Source organism: Melanotaenia boesemani, chromosome 7, assembly GCF_017639745.1.
Source record: "Melanotaenia boesemani isolate fMelBoe1 chromosome 7, fMelBoe1.pri, whole genome shotgun sequence".
Taxonomy (NCBI): domain Eukaryota; kingdom Metazoa; phylum Chordata; class Actinopteri; order Atheriniformes; family Melanotaeniidae; genus Melanotaenia; species Melanotaenia boesemani.
Genome location: NC_055688.1, coordinates 4,418,985 through 4,436,434, shown reverse-complemented (window position 1 = coordinate 4,436,434; position 17,450 = coordinate 4,418,985). Strand labels below are relative to the sequence as shown.

General features: G+C 43.8%; 1 protein-coding gene across 1 annotated transcript; it reads right to left on the bottom strand.

Annotated features, from left to right (window-relative positions):
- Nucleotides 1-8,430: 8,430 nt before the first annotated feature.
- Nucleotides 8,431-16,621, bottom strand: c7h4orf47 (chromosome 7 C4orf47 homolog). Its single transcript, XM_041991276.1, has 8 exons — nucleotides 15,850-16,621; nucleotides 13,677-13,896; nucleotides 13,403-13,540; nucleotides 10,799-10,874; nucleotides 10,233-10,418; nucleotides 9,984-10,147; nucleotides 8,851-9,454; nucleotides 8,431-8,505 (listed from the first exon to the last, which is right to left on the bottom strand). Exons 1-7 carry the CDS (start codon nucleotides 15,947-15,949, stop codon nucleotides 9,400-9,402), a joined length of 939 nt encoding a protein of 312 aa, XP_041847210.1. The 5' UTR covers nucleotides 15,950-16,621; the 3' UTR covers nucleotides 8,431-8,505; nucleotides 8,851-9,399.
- Nucleotides 16,622-17,450: the final 829 nt, after the last annotated feature.

Genomic DNA, 17,450 nt, shown 5'->3' with positions numbered 1-17,450 from the left:
GAAAAGATGTGTCACCTTTCAAGTTACCCTGAGACGGTCTCAGGCCGCCATCTTTAGGACCTAGCGCCATCAACTGTTCTCAGAGAAAAATGGCAATCGCTCATCTCTGCTAGAAAAAAAGAACGCTATTAAAAAAAAAACGGTATTTTAGGGTTGGACCCACATCATATATTATCTGAATAACTGAGTCCTCTGAAATCTGCCCAACAATTGCCTAATTTGTCTTTTGCCGACGTCTATATTTATCTAATTCACAATCCTTCCCCCTACACCAAGAGTCCAAGAGTATCGACGCCTGCCGTTACTTCACATCAGGATGGGTAACTGAGGCCAAACTTCATCACCTAGTGGACTAAAATCTTTTCTTGGTCATAGAAAAGGTACGTTGTGTTTTTATTCACTACTTTACCAGCTTTATGGACGATTAGCAGTATGACAAAAGTCACATTTGCCATCTCTTCTGTCTAGATAATATTATTTACAAGTGCGTTAGTTTGCTTTGTAAAAAAAAAAACAGCCATAAAATTAGCGGAGGGGGCGTTTATTTATTTATTCTTTAATTATTTGATTATAATAATATCTGTCAAGGTCTGGATTAGAAAATATGGGAAATTCTCCGACATGAGCCGAGAGGGCGGCGGGGGGAGAAAGAGATGTGTCAGCCACAGGTTCCTCTCCGGTCGGACATTTTTTAAGTTTTATTTTCTCCTTGTAACCAATATACAGGAGATTTACGGGAACATGATAACACGGGAAAGACAAGTAAAATACGGGAGTCTTCTGACCTTCTTGACAGGTATGATTATAATTGATGTAAAAATATCCAGATAATCTAATAATATCCTGATTATCTGGCAGTGGACGTAATCAAAAGGTGCTGGAACACCAAACCTCCTTTCTTTTTTTGTTTTTCTTTGTGTGTGTGTGTGTGTGTGTGTGTGTGTGTGTGTGTGGTCAACTGCAGGTGAAATATTCACAGAGTCTGACTGACCCCCACACACCCCTGGATCACCGTGCAGGAGGATGGGACCATTGTTATGGCTCCTTGAACCTGTAAAGCAGGATTGAGAGAGGTGTGCTCTCATGCAGCAGCCCTCATGTATTCAGTCGTGGCTGCTTTGAGATTAGAAATGGACAGGCTTGCACGCAGAAGCCCTGTGCTTGGACTCAGCCGAGTGGGGCATCTACGCAACATCAGCTTTTCTCATGAAGAGCCCCGCCAGACTCAAGCTCCTGGTCCTGATATCACACCATCAAATGAAGACTACCAGAGATTTCTTGAGATGCTTCAAGACAGCGAGAAGCAGGAGTCCAAGCCCAAAAGTGTCATCCTCTGTTTCAGAAGGCCACTCCTACAGGTAAGACAGATTAGATGGCCTGAAAAAGCCCTCCAAACCTTTACTTTTTTATAGATAAATGCCACTCCTTGTGGAAACTACTGTTCCATTTCTGGTACACCAACAACTTTAAAAGTGTCTCCTTTTCATCTCCTCCTATGTCTGCAGGAGAACAGACATACGTCGATGTGTAAGGTGGATTTTGTAGATGCTGCTAAGCAGCTGCATCACATATGTCTCTGTTTTCATTGTAGTTGAAATTTAGCTCTAAATTTCGTTTCCCTCTGTCCCTCCCTCTCTGTCCCTCCCTCTCTGTCCCTCCCTCTCTGTCCCTCCCTCTCTGTCCCTCCCTCTCTGTCCCTCTCTCTCTGTCCCTCTCTCTCTGTCCCTCTCTCTCTGTCCCTCCCTCTCTGTCCCTCCCTCTCTGTCCCTCTCTCTCTGTCCCTCCCTCTCTGTCCCTCTCTCTCTGTCCCTCTCTCTCTGTCCCTCTCTCTCTGTCCCTCCCTCTCTGTCCCTCTCTCCCTGTCCCTCTCTCTCTGTCCCTCTCTCCCTGTCCCTCTCTCTCTGTCCCTCTCTCTCTGTCCCTCCCTCTCTGTCCCTCTCTCTCTGTCCCTCCCTCTCTGTCCCTCTCTCCCTGTCCCTCTCTCTCTGTCCCTCTCTCTCTGTCCCTCTCTCTCTGTCCCTCCCTCCCTGTCCCTCTCTCTCTGTCCCTCTCTCTCTGTCCCTCCCTCTCTGTCCCTCTCTCTCTGTCCCTCCCTCTCTGTCCCTCCCTCTCTGTCCCTCCCTCTCTGTCCCTCTCTCTCTGTCCCTCCCTCTCTGTCCCTCTCTCCCTGTCCCTCTCTCCCTGTCCCTCTCTCTCTGTCCCTCCCTCTCTGTCCCTCTCTCCCTGTCCATCTCTCTCTGTCCCTCCCTCTCTGTCCCTCTCTCTCTGTCCCTCTCTCCCTGTCCCTCTCTCTCTGTCCCTCCCTCTCTGTCCCTCCCGCTCTGTCCCTCTCTCTGTCCCTCTCTCTCTGTCCCTCCCTCTCTGTCCCTCTCTCCCTGTCCCTCTCTCTCTGTCCCTCCCCCTCTGTCCCTCTCTCTCTGTCCCTCCCTCTCTGTCCCTCCCTCTCTGTCCCTCTCTCTCTGTCCCTCCCTCTCTGTCCCTCTCTCTCTGTCCCTCCCTCTCTGTCCCTCTCTCCCTGTCCCTCTCTCTCTGTCCCTCTCTCTCTGTCCCTCCCTCTCTGTCCCTCTCTCTCTGTCCCTCCCTCTCTGTCCCTCTCTCTCTGTCCCTCCCTCTCTGTCCCTCCCTCTCTGTCCCTCTCTCTCTGTCCCTCCCTCTCTGTCCCTCTCTCTCTGTCCCTCCCTCTCTGTCCCTCTCTCCCTGTCCCTCCCCCTCTGTCCCTCTCTCTCTGTCCCTCCCTCTCTGTCCCTCCCTCTCTGTCCCTCTCTCTCTGTCCCTCTCTCCCTGTCCCTCTCTCTCTGTCCCTCCCTCTCTGTCCCTCTCTCCCTGTCCCTCTCTCTCTGTCCCTCTCTCTCTGTCCCTCCCTCTCTGTCCCTCTCTCTCTGTCCCTCTCTCTCTGTCCCTCCCTCCCTGTCCCTCTCTCTCTGTCCCTCTCTCTCTGTCCCCCCCCTCTCTGTCCCTCTCTCCCTGTCCCTCTCTCTCTGTCCCTCTCTCTCTGTCCCTCCCTCTCTGTCCCTCTCTCTCTGTCCCTCTCTCTCTGTCCCTCCCTCCCTGTCCCTCCCTCTCTGTCCCTCCCTCTCTGTCCCTCTCTCTCTGTCCCTCCCTCTCTGTCCCTCCCTCTCTGTCCCTCTCTCTCTGTCCCTCCCTCTCTGTCCCTCTCTCCCTGTCCCTCTCTCCCTGTCCCTCTCTCCCTGTCCCTCTCTCTCTGTCCCTCCCTCTCTGTCCCTCTCTCCCTGTCCCTCTCTCCCTGTCCATCTCTCTCTGTCCCTCCCTCTCTGTCCCTCTCTCCCTGTCCCTCTCTCCCTGTCCCTCTCTCTCTGTCCCTCCCTCTCTGTCCCTCTCTCCCTGTCCCTCTCTCCCTGTCCCTCCCTCTCTGTCCCTCCCTCTCTGTCCCTCTCTCTCTGTCCCTCTCTCTCTGTCCCTCCCTCTCTGTCCCTCCCTCTCTGTCCCTCCCGCTCTGTCCCTCTCTCTCTGTCCCTCTCTCTCTGTCCCTCCCTCTCTGTCCCTCTCTCTCTGTCCCTCCCTCTCAGGTTCATCCCAGAGGTGATGCAGCTGGACCGGCTAGAGACGGACTTGCCTTCACTTCTGGTAGAGAGTGCCATGATAATCTTCATCTTACACAGGAACAGGTAAGTATTTAAATTCAGACTAGGTATAATTTCATTTTATTGGAGTATAATAGCTGTAATGACTGAAAGGTCACATCATTAATGTTTCAGTTTAGGAGAAATAGATCAAATTTGTTTATTGTTCATTTTGAAAGTTGTCCTGTGGCTGATGTTTCAGTTTCATCAGTGTACTTTAAAACTCAGTTAACTGCTAAATATTCATGTGTCGCTGTTTTTTTCAGTGTGTGATAGTTGAGGATGAGACCAGGGAGCAAAGTAAATGTAAGGTTTGGTTTGATCAGAGGGAAGGAAGAGTCACGTCATCACTTTTTAGTGAGGCAGCCAGAGCAGAGAGACCTGCAACCGAGGCAACAAGGTACATAGATGAAAAGTTTGACAGGAGACCTGCATCTACTGAGATTTTAATGCTAGGGAACCATGCACTTAGCAGGATCAGGTGATGTAACTCGTTCAGAGGCTTGCACCTAGCAGTGCTTGAAAGTTGCAATGCCTATAATTTTTACCGCTAATAAGCATTTACAAATGAGTAATAAAAGTAGATGAAGGGAATCCTTTATAGTGTACAGGTCACTATTCAAACTCCACACAGAAAGGCCACTGCCTTCAAGGTTCGAATCTCCCCACAGCTGAGATTCAAACCAGCGACCTTGCTGTGAGGCTGCGGTGCTAACCACTGCACCACCGTGCAGCCCTGTCTGTATTTTAACAAACATTAAAGAACAGAACATTTTGCAATGATGTTTAATACCATCAGTAACATACACATCAAATCAAAGTTTGTGCTTTGAACTTTAGCTTTTTTAACCGTAAGTGTTCTTAACACATAAAAGTAAAAACAGTATTATAAACAAAATTTTAACCATTAAACCACATTTTAAAAAAAGAGCTGATTTCTAACCTTATTACACATATGTGGCTGGGATTTGGCTTTTGGCATTTTTTATAATGTCTTATTGAGGTATTCATGCAAATGAAGAAAGAGTTCCTAACATCTCCGATCTCCATGCAAGTCAAGAGCCCAGCCTCTTGTTCAGAGCTCTGGAGAAGGCTCTTTCAGCATGAAAGGAAGCAAAGGAGAGGTGGCTTTTTAGGTTTAAGATGATACAGCAACATGACGGTTATATTTTAATAAAACATGATGTAAATTCTAATGAATATGATGGTTTGCAAACACAGTTTAGACAGAATTATTAGTTAAAGTGTTTCCTGGTGTACCTTAGTGTGGGCCAGTTGAGGATCCCTCATAAAGCCTTTCTGCTGTCGCCCCTTCTCTGACGAAATGTCTGTGTTGGTCTGAAAAATCTGTGTTTCCAAAAACGAGTCTGAACCTTCTTCGTTTCCTCGTCCAAAAAGTGTCGACAACACAGGGTTTTGACGTTCCCTGTGTCTGTTGACTCATCAATCAAAATGCTAAACTTTTTCCTTTTCAGGATTTCTGAGACTCTAAGAAAAAACAGTCACCAATAACATGTTTGGCTTTTGCAGTTGCCTTTGTACGGCCAAACTGAGGCTCTGTGCAGTTTCTGAGTCTTTGAAAATGTCTTTTAAAACATCCACTAAAAGGTCCAAAGCTCTCATGGCAACGTTGTGCTCTGCTAAGAAGCCAGCCAACTTCACCTCTGTTTTCACGGCTGTCTCGAGCTGAGCGGTCTCTGGGGTCTTCTGCAAACATTGTGCTACCAACGTTTGTGCTGGAACCAGGCATTTTTCTTTATCTAGCTGTTTTTTAGACCTTGAATGATAAATATAGAGGATTTTTCCCTTTCTTGCCTGTAAAACTGCTGGCGATGCTGTTTCTTTTTTAAACCCTCGCTCATGCCGTGCCTCTTGGCGAGTACTTTGCTAGCTGCAAATTGCTACATGCGCCACACACTGATTATTTACATTCTTCTTCCTCACACCGCCAGGTGTAGTTGTGAGCTACGCCAGCATTGATTGGTTGTAAGATGACGTATAAGCAGGAAACTGTGAGCAGTCATTGGACCTGTATCCCAACAGTATTTAATCAGGAAATAGCTTAGCCACACAATGGCGGAACCAAATTATCGTACATTATTTGTGGAATTATTGGTCGTACAGAGTGTTAAATTATCGTATAAATACGATAATTATCGTACATCTGGGAACACTGGGTCTCAGTGTGGTCCTAAAGATGGCGCCGTTAAAACACAGTGACATCACATGGAACCCATGAATTCTTAGTTTGTCGGTTATTACGGAAGCCTAGAGGTTTTTTTTTCTTTTTTTGTGAGCTTCATTGAGACAAACAGTGGAGAGCAACACAATTCAGCCGCCAGGGCGGTTACAATCTTTCACAATATCATTTTACACAAATACATCAGAACACACACGTCTTCTAGCTTCATATTAGTGGGATGTCTAATAGATTTAATATAATGTTTGACCTCATTATCAAAGAGAGAGAAGAGAGGCTTTTGAATAGTGTATTGACATTTGTGGGTATGCCATTTGGTTAAATATATAATAACTTTAATGATATAAATATATATATTTTTCCTCTCAGATGGATAGTTAGTGAAGCCAATGTTCAAAACAAAGCAGTGTTCAAAGGGAAAAGGTGTTTCAATACAAGTAGAACACAAGTTGCAAATGTCTTCCCACAGTTTGGTGGAGAACGTTCATCTTCAGGGTGTCCGTCAAACAAAGAGCCGGTTATCTGTGTCCTCTTTGAATCACAGTAGAAAAAATTTGATGGGCAAAATCTGTGAATTATTTAAGAAGATTCTTGTTTTACTTTATTATTTATCACGTATTCAGCCGGCAAGTTCCACATCTTTTTCCAGTCAACATTATTAATGAAAGTGTTCCAGTAAGATTCCACGTATGGACCTGATACGACTTCTCTCTGAAATAATGAGCGTATGTGACGACTACTGTTTGGCCAGTTTAAAGTTTGGTTAGATCAGTAGGTAATAATGTTGGATTCTGTTCCTTTGTATGTTTAAATAACATTATTATTCCATCAAGGAAGGCATTTTTAACTGTGTTAAATCCAATAAACGGGATTATGATACCATAAGATAAATTTTTGGTACATCATTAATGACCCGTCTGGGTCAAACAGCTGATGAACCAGGAGCATATGGTGAGTACTAGAAAGGTTAAAATAAAGATTTCTTTCTGTTTGTAATGTCTTTATTGTTCCTGTAGTATCTATGTGGGGAAAAATTGTGTTTATATATCAGTGACCAAGACAGAAACATCTGATTATGAAAGTTTAGAGGATGTTTTCAACATTGTAGTTACAAAGTAAAGTAAAATTCAGGCCTCCTAATTCAGAAAAACAGTTTCAGAGTGAAGATGATTCTTGATGAATTGTCTGAGCCAATTTATTTTGAAGGTATTATTTACAGTGTAAAAGTCATATAAGTTCATTATTACTGATTTTTTTATGTAGTGGCTTTAGTTCCTCCATAAAAAGTTAAATAACACTTTTGTCAAATTCTTTTGAGACTGTTTTATTAACATTAAGAGAGCAGCGTATAGCATAGAGCAGTCACCAAAAAAAAACAACAAAACTAAAAACAAAAAAACAAAACCAAAAACAAAAAAAGACATGATACGTTTTGTGGTGAAAAGCTAAGGAAGCCGAGAGCAACCAGGCTCGCATGTATTTTTTTTTTTTTGTTTGTTTTTTTACACTGTTTCCTCGAGATAACTGGATAAATCATCTCGAGATAACTGGATGAATTATCTCGAGATAACTGGATAAATCATCTCGAGATAACTGGATAAATCATCTCGAGATAACTGGATGAATTATCTCGAGATAACTGGATAAATCATCTCGAGATAACTGGATAAATCATCTCGAGATAACTGGATGAATCATCTCGAGATAACTGGATAAATCATCTCGAGATAACTGGATGAATCATCTCGAGATAACTGGATAAATCATCTCGAGATAACTTGATAACTGGATAAATCATCTCGAGATAACTGGATGAATTATCTCGAGATAACTGGATAAATCATCTCGAGATAACTGGATGAATTATCTCGAGATAACTGGATAAATCATCTCGAGATAACTGGATAAATCATCTCGAGATAACTGGATAAATCATCTCGAGATAACTGGATAAATCATCTCGAGATAACTGGATAAATCATCTCGAGATAACTGGATAAATCATCTCGAGATAACAGATTATTCATGTGCAGAGCTGCGAGGGGACTGGAGCTGCTCCCGGTCCATCATGAAACCAACACAGAAAGTCAAACATTCAATAAGAATCACATTCACTCCTAGCCAGAATTTAGGGACTCAGTTCAGCCAACATGTCTTTGGACTGTGGAAGGAACCCACGCATACACGGGGAGAACATGCAAACTCCACACAGGTTCCAACAGAAACCTACCGGTTGTTAATATATGAGAATGATAAAAATAAGAAATATTAAGTATGTACATTCATAAATTAGATTTTACTGAGTGTGTTTGTGGTCTACCGAGAGAATCACAGACCTTCTCCAAGCACTCCTTCACGCTTTGGATGCAGCAGTCTGTCTCTGAAGGAGTTGTTCAGGTTGTTCTGTACCAGGATGTCTCACTACAGCAATGGATGCAAGCTGATGCCAGACTGAGGAACATCCATCTCTAATCAATAAGTCTGATTTTAGCTCTATCAAGTCTGACAAAGGCTGAAATTTTTGACGCGTCTGACTGTTAAGTTTCACCGATCACTCATTCAGATAATTACACATCTACACCATGACTGTAGCCCCTCCCTTCAGCTGTCATGTCACACGCTTACTTTGAGCCCACCTGAATCATCTAACAAGAAAACAAACTTCGTTTTCACAAGATAACAAGATTAATTATCTCATTAGCAAAAGAAAACAGTCCTTGTTAACTCGAGATAATGAGAAAATTAACTCATAATTATTTCCCATAAAATGTACTTTGCTCCAAAATTTCTAGGTTGCAACAAACATCTGCATACAGTAGCTCCTTTCAGATCTGTTCTTACAATAAAACTTATCACAGTATACGGTGATACGTTTAGCGTTTTTACATCAAACTGTCGCGTGAGTCCCCTTTCTTTTTTATTTTGGGTGACAGCTCCACGCTTGCAGCACTGTGGGCAGAGTTCATAAATCTGTTTGGTTTTAGTTTAGTTTGTTCCTGCTCTTCAGCAGGATTTTCTATGATATGTGTTTAAATAAGTACAACCTGTGTCGACCTTTAATATTTCTACGTAACACAGATATTTTTTAATTCCCTGTGTTTATATCTACCAACTTAAATCAATGTTCTGTCCTTAAAACTCTGTTTCTGGCTCATTTTAATGCCACACTGACAGTTATGTCCATTCCTGGAGCCGTCCTCGTCCTCGTCCCGAGGCTGAAGAAACACCACATCTTTTCTTTTCCAACCACTTAAAACATTTGACCGTTTACATCTTGTTTGTATTTTCTGACATCTGAATCAATCAGAAGGTTGTTAGGAGCCGACATGTCCAGGTGTCCTTGGACATGATATTGATGGATCCCTGTGTTAGTATGTCAGAGATGTCCTTTCAGAGAAGCACACACTGTGTTCAGGTTCACTGTGTTTTCAGCTGACAGACAGACTTACATGTAGACATAGACATTGGATCACTTTACTGGTTTTCCCATCCAGAAAAGAACAGTAAAAGCACAGAAGGAGATGAAATAAGCAGCAGCTAACAAACGAAATGAGTGAACAGAATCCGGTTTAAAGACGTTTGATCCATCACATGACAGATGGTGGACGGGTGATGTGGTCAGAGGGTCATAACAGCCAGGATGGTGGAGGTGTAGTTCACTGAGTGGACTCTTCTGCAGAACAAGAACAAAAAACATTACGAGATTAAACCAATTAAAATGACTTTCTGATAACTTTCTCAAAAGGGAAAGAAGAATTTAAGAAGTTTGGCTTGTTTCCATCTGACATAGAAAAAAATATTGCAATCTTCTGTAATATCCAAATAAACAACATCAGTCATGAAGTTCGGTCTCTCAGATGTTTCCAAAAATAACCACCACACCTAAACTCACCGTCCGCTACATCAGCTCCACCTGTTCAACTGCTTTTAGTCATATAGACACAAGAAGACACGAGTAGGCATGACTAAACAAATGAGGAAGAACTCCAAACCATTTGTTGCTAGTATGTTTGTTTTATATAAAGCAGTCTGTAGCAGAGTGTAGATCCAAATATGTTTCTGCTGAGGTTTTGATGGTGAGGTTTTGGATATTAACTGAGGTCTGATTTCGTTCTGTGTGGGATGGTTTTTAACTAAAGAAGGTGGTTTGTTTGTTGGATGAGCATCTGGAAGGTGGAGGACTCAAACACAAGAAATCCAACCTGTTAACGTTGACGTTGATGATGCTCTTGACAGGTGTGCTCTTAGGACCATGACTAGGACGGAAGACTGGCTCTTCACTGGCTGGTTTGAACCGGCGGATAGCGTACGGTTCGGCAGAATGTGAGGGATAAGAGCCGATCGTCCCAGCTTTCATTCCTCCATCCTGACCAGGAACAGACAAATTAAATGTGTCAACCAAGCCACCAGCATCACGTCAGCCATGATACCTTCTCCTCTGAAACAGTCACCCGTTTGCTGGGGGACGAGGGCTTGAAGGGAACCAGAGAGACTTTCTCCTGGGGTGGGAGGGGTTTCTGGACAGGTGGGAGGGGCTTGTTACTGCAATATGGATTGCTTTGGAAATATTCTCTAGGATGAAGGTTGATCTTGAAAGGGCCGTCTTGGACCTTGGAGCGATGGATTGCTGCCTCCTTCTGGACCAAACACATAAAGAAATGTTAACGACTGAAGAAGTTTATTGATGGAGCTAAAGTCACAACTTAGAATCAGTTTTTTACCCTCTGGAATGAATTGTGTTTCAGCTTTAGTAACGAAGTGTGTTAAATATATATATAGAAGAAGCTGTGTGAGCCTGTGCTACAAATCGACTTCATGTTTAAATACTGAAAATGTGACAACTCTTAGAGTCACTGATGATAAGATTTAGTTTGTTGGTCTGATGCAGAAACATAAGTTAAACACATGTTTTCACTCACTAATTTAAAGAATATTTCACGTAAAATAAAATGGCTGAAAATTGGGACTAAATAATGTGAAGAGAACCACTGAGAAACTGATGCCCTTCAGGTGTTACCTTCAGTGCTTCTTCTGCTCTGTTGTACGGATCGGAGGTGTACGGTTCATTCTGGGACAGGGTTACACTGGGATAACTGTAGGAAACAGCATGTTGGTTGCCATGACTACATCAGTAATCAGCAGCATTATGAGTGCCAATTCTGAAAGCATCAGACACACATATTACTATCGCTTTGTCATGACTTCCAGCATCTAACTCGCAACTTCGACTCTTCCCCCACAAAAGTTATATCAAAACATGTGTATCTATCAGGAATAGTGTCCTATGACTTTTGCAGTACAAAAATCTCACAGTGTTTACGTAATTCGCAAAAACTTGGGACTTTTCATCCCATAGGAATGAATGGGATTTGGCCAAAATGAGCCAAAACCCAGCCTGCTTTGGAAACTTACAGCTCTGGCCTACTTTCACCTAGAAACATTATTCAAAGTTTAAACTGATCAGGAAAAATAAAATCTTAACTGGCTGAAAGGACATCTTAATATCTTTTACAAGTTTTATGTAATCGCAGGTTACGCTTTAGGAAAAATCTGAAAATTGCCCAAAATCCCTTTCCAATCTAAATCTGGCCCAAAAACAGATTCTGAAAATTTCTCAAACAAACGTGTCTCACACCTAGAGCTGCCTTCCCGTCACAAATTATATCAAACCAGAGGAATTTAAGTTGGCTTCAAACCTTCGAACCTTTGGTGCTAAAGATGGGACTTACAAATTTTGAGCTACATTGCTCCAAGAATCAAAACGTCTACATTTTCTCCCGTTTAAGCCTCATTAAAAGACAAAAACAAAACTGGAATCCTAATGCAGTTCTCATGTGTTTTAAACTTGCCACCGTTTAAATTCTGTTAACATTAGGGTAAAATAAATAGCACGCTTCTGGAGCTCATGGTTTTTGAACACGACTTTTCATCAGTGGTTGTTCTTTACTGTGAGCTCTGACTGTTCCAGAGTTGTACTGTAGGCGTAAGATTTGAATCAGGCACAAACCTCCCCCCAGGGATTTAATGGTCCATCCATAGTTTGTTTTGGTCTATAATGAACATCAATGATTCTCCCCCGTACCATTCACACTCACACTCCCTCCAGGGGAGAATTTAGAGTGACCAGTTAACGTAACATCATGTCTTTGGATGGTGGGAGGAAGCTGGAGGGAACCCATGTACATACAGGGACTCCACACAGAAAGGCCACTTCTGTGTGGAGTGTTCAAAACCTCCCTCGAGCTGAGGATCGAACCAGCGATCTTTTTCCTGTGAGGTTGCAGTGCTAACCACCATGCAGCACTTCTACCATTATATCTTCAATATATTTGTTTTGTGTCTACTTTTACTCTGTCTACTTCTTGCTGCTGGAACATCAGGCTTTCTGGGCCTATGGGAGGATTATTGTAGCATCTAATCTTAGAGGTGGTGTTTGCTCGGCCTAAGCTGAGGAAATCCCTGTGGAGAGGTTGGAACTACTTCTTCTTGCCATAAACCCAGTGGCATGCACAGACTTTTTGACTGGCAGGTGCTCAGTTTTTAAAAAAGGGCGCTTTGCAGAGCTCATGGAACCGCCACCTATGTTTAATTATAGTGAAAAAAAACTAACATTGAAGGCTTTTATGTACTTGCAAATTTATTGACATATGTTACTGTACATGAACCTGGTACTGATCTGACACTGCTCTCTCTATCATCCTCATCTTCCATGCTGGTTGATGGCCTACTGTGGGACAGTAGAGAGAATAGAGTGATGCATCTTTGAGTAAGACCACTAAGACTAACACCAGTCTGCAACCGCCACAGTCTGACTTCAGTGCCTCACCACTTGCTGTGTTCTGCAGACAAATTCTAATTGGGTATTTATGATGGTCAACATTTCATTATTAGCCTACAATAAATACAAGATAAGTGTGAATGCTATAAGGCCTAACATAAAAACAACTTATGTTTGTGTTACTACAGAATAAAGTACTGGGCTAATAAAGCTTGTACCAGATTTAGCTGCAAAACCACATTGTGGACACATTCACATGGTTCAATAAAATTTGTGGAAGAGTTAATTTTTAAAAACCTGAGGTCCCCCAATCATTGTAAAGTGCTTTTAGTGTCTAGAAAAGCCTATAGAAATGTAAGGAATTATTATTATTTTTATTAATTATTAAAAGTCCTTAAACAGTTAATATGACTCTGGTCTTGGCTCTGACCATTCAGGCTGTAATGAGACAGACAGGCAACTTTACAACAGGGACGAATAGTTTGTATCAGGCTGAGTTTAGGAGCAAACGGTGCCCTCAATATAGTTCAGCGTTACCTGCGTATTGGCAGGTGGAGCACTTGGAGGTAACTTCACAGACGGTCCAGCTGCTGCAATGCACAATGCACATGCTTACAGTGTGCTTCGCTGGCTCCCGCTTTGCGTGATCACGTTGCCAAAGAAACGACGGGAATGAAACGGGCATACGCGCATGTGCATGTGTGTGTAAGGGGTGTGTGATCGCGTCAACATAGTGGACCAGATACGATACACAGTATATAAACACAAATATTCTGATAAAAAGCACACAGGGCAAGTGCTTCAGCACCACCAAGGCTCTCTCTGTGCACGCAGAGCATAAACCTGTAACCACTGCCTTTCTTTGGGGGTGAAGTGATGATATTGCGTCCTGGTGAGCGATGAGGTTTCTGGGTGACTGACAGTGGACTCATGGCTTCAACTGGTCCGGACAGAGTCCCGTGGTAGCTTCCTGAACCGCATCTGAGAGCAGACAGCAGTAAATACAGAGGAAGCAACACATCAGTGATGTTTTAGGATGTCTGTTCTCACATGCACTGCTTTCAAGATTAAGACTTTTATGTAGGTTTTGTCGGTTCATGCGTGTTTTCAGTCTCACGGCTTCTTGATCCCGTTACAAGGCATGAAGGCCTTTCCCAGGTTCTTCTTAGCCTGCTGGATCCGGTTCTGTCGAGCCAGTTTCAGGGGTTCATTCAGAGCCTCCCGTTCAAATATTCGTTTGAAGGACTTGTCAAAGAAGCCGGACTGAAGCGCACATCGTTGTTTGGCGAAGCCCACCTGCATCTGTCTGTTTCGATATGCAGACTCATTGAACGGACCTGAAATGAGGGTGAAACCATGACTGGGCAGAGTTTTAATAAAGGCAGCTGGACCTTTTCTTGGTTTCTTGAAGATGTTTCACTGCATCTGAAGAGTTCTTCAGTTCTAACTGGTCTGTGTGGAGATTTTGATTTAAATGGTAAATGGTTTGTATTTATATAGTGCTTTACTGTACCCGGAATGATACCCAAAGCGCTTAATATCACACAACACATTCACACACTCATGATGGAAGCTGCCATGCAAGGCGCTAACCTCAACCCATCAGGAGCAATTTGGGTTCAGTGTCTCGCTCAGGGACACCCCCACATGAGCTCTCCAAGCCAGAATCGGTTCTGGTCTGTCTATGGTGGTGGTGGAGGTAGACTGGATCCTGATGTGGTAATAGGAGGATCGGTTCTGGTCTACTGTCTGGTGGTGGTGGAGGTAGACTGGATCCTGATGTGGTAGTAGGGGGATCGGTTCTGGTCTACTGTCTGGTGGTGGAGGTAGACTGGATCCTGATGTGGTAGTAGGGGGATCAGATCTGGTCTACTGTCTGGTGGTGGAGGTAGACTGGATCCTGATGCGGTAGTAGGGGGATTGGTTCTGGTCTACTGTCTGGTGGTGGAGGTAGACTGGATCCTGATGTGGTAGTAGGGGGATCGGTTCTGGTCTACTGTCTGGTGGTGGAGGTAGACTGGATCCTGATGTGGTAGTAGGGGGATCGGATCTCGTCTACTGTCTGGTGGTGGAGGTAGACTGGATCCTGATGCGGTAGTAGGGGGATTGGTTCTGGTCTACTGTCTGGTGGTGGAGGTAGACTGGATCCTGATGCGGTAGTAGGGGGATTGGTTCTGGTCTACTGTCTGGTGGTGGAGGTAGACTGGATCCTGATGTGGTAGTAGGGGGATTGGTTCTGGTCTACTGTCTGGTGGTGGAGGTAGACTGGATCCTGATGTGGTAGTAGGGGGATTGGTTCTGGTCTACTGTCTGGTGGTGGAGGTAGACTGGATCCTGATGTGGTAGTAGGGGGATTGGTTCTGGTCTACTGTCTGGTGGTGGAGGTAGACTGGATCCTGATGCGGTAGTAAGGGGATCGGTTCTGGTCTACTGTCTGGTGGTGGAGGTAGACTGGATCCTGATGTGGTAGTAAGGGGATCGGTTCTGGTCTACTGTCTGGTGGTGGAGGTAGACTGGATCCTGATGTGGTAGTAGGGGGATCGGATCTGGTCTACTGTCTGGTGGTGGAGGTAGACTGGATCCTGATGCGGTAGTAGGGGGATTGGTTCTGGTCTACTGTCTGGTGGTGGAGGTAGACTGGATCCTGATGCGGTAGTAGGGGGATCGGATCTGGTCTACTGTCTGGTGGTGGAGGTAGACTGGATCCTGATGCGGTAGTAGGGGGATCGGATCTGGTCTACTGTCTGGTGGTGGAGGTAGAGTGGATCCTGATGCGGTAGTAGGGGGATCGGTTCTGGTCTACTGTCTGGTGGTGGTGGTAGACCGGATCCTGGCGTGGCTAGCTCCATGCTGGGAACTGTGGGGCTGCTGATACTGGGTCTGAGGTCTGCCTCCACCTGATCTGTGTCCTTCTTCTTTACTATAAAGTCAGAACTGTCTCCCGGTCTTTTCATTCTGATATCTTCCTATTACAGCCGGACGATATAACGAACGTACTCGATGTATCGTGAAAAGTTTAACGTACAGTAAATCAAATGGCTCTAGATGGAGGAAAAACTGTCACAACAAGCAGCGTTTAAGCGTCTACACGTGATTTCCTTCATAGTTTAGCTTCTCTCACTCAGCAGACGGACGGCTCTGGCTTCAGGTGGTAAAAGGCTGATCTGGTTCCTGCTGTAACATGGATGTTAAACTTTAGCTCAGAGTCTAAAATGACACCAAGATTTCTGGATTGATCCGTGAGTTTTAACATTGTTGACTGAAGATATGATAAATAAATGTGTTCTTACGGTTGTGAGGTGGAGTGTACTTGTCTCCGACAGAGATGTAGCTCATCTCCATAAAGATACCTAACCGGTCCATATCGTTCTTTATATCACTCGCTGGCATCTTTACACACTGAAACTCACAAATACACTATTTTTAATAGTTACATGAGGTTTTCTTCTATACTTGAGGTTATGAATGAGTCTAGAATAAAGCTGAATGGACACACCTGACTGCAGCCTGTCACACTGCTGTGTTTACAGGCTGGTTGCCATGGAGACAGGATCACACGGAAGTAAGGAGAGACTGCTTTCAAAATAAACGCATAAAGTTCACTTAAATGAAAAAGACTGTTTAAAAAGTTTTGACTTTAGAGAGCAGAGACAAAGTGAGTTTAACAAGAGTCTGCTGCAGCCGGATCCCTGAGGAACCGTTTAACCAGAGAATCTACATGTGGACGTTTCTGGATGCTGAGCACTGTGTAACCATGGTAACATTAAAATAAAGACAGAAGCGGGTTTCCGTTTGGACAGGTCTCTTCCATCAAAACAAGTTTAAATGAGGATGATGTAATCAATAAAAAGTCAACACAGAAATAAAATCAGATTTCTACATCGACGGTAGACCCTTCACGCCAGATGAAGCCATGGTGGTCAGCAGCAGATAAAACCACTCCAAAAATACCTCCCAAAAAGAGAAGACATTAAAACGTGCACATTAAAACCTCAGTGGCTTAACACACTAAACACAAACCTCCACTGGATTCTGGTCATCTGTGCACTCTAATTCCTTCTGTTCCCAGTAAAAATGGTTCCCAAATTTCCCTGAGGACTCTCCAAAGGGATTAATAAAGTATTTCTATTCTATTCTATTCTATTCTATAAAAACTCTCAGGTGTGGAGACCAGTTATCTGCCTCTCAGCAGTCAAGATCCTGCACGTCACACATGGAAAGAAACAACAACCCCCCTTCAAGGCAAGACTGAGGTTGTTGTCTTTGGACCCGGGAACCTCAGGAAGACTGTCTAGCTATGGAATTACTCTGGATTGTATTGCTTGACTTCCAGTGAGGAACCATGGAGTTATTCAGGACCAGGATTTGACCTTTGGCTCACATATAAAACAGGTTTCTAAGACCTCCTGCTTCCATGAGGAGTTGTTTCAGAGCGATGCAGGAAAACTAGTTCATGGATTTGCTCCTTCTAGATTGGACTAATAATTCCTGATTTTTGTTCTGTCCCAGAAATGTAGCGAAGTTTCTGATGAGAATTACCATCAGAGATCATATTTCTCCAGTTTTCTCTTTATCAGCTTCCTTTTAAATCCAGAATAGAATTTAAATTCTCCTCACATGTAAAACTCTTAATGACCAAGATCCACTGGATCTCAAAGACCTCCAGATTCCAGATTTTCCCATCGGAGCATTTCATTACAGTCATTTATACATACAGTCACCCAGAGACTGCAGGTTTACTGGTGGTTCCTAGAGGTTCTAGAAGTAGAATGGGAGGCAGAACCTCCGGTCATCGGACCCCTTTCCGTGGAACTGGCTCCTAGTCCGGCTCCCAGTCCAGCTTCTGGAGGCAGAACCTCCGGTTATAGGATCCCTCTTTGGCTTCTGAACC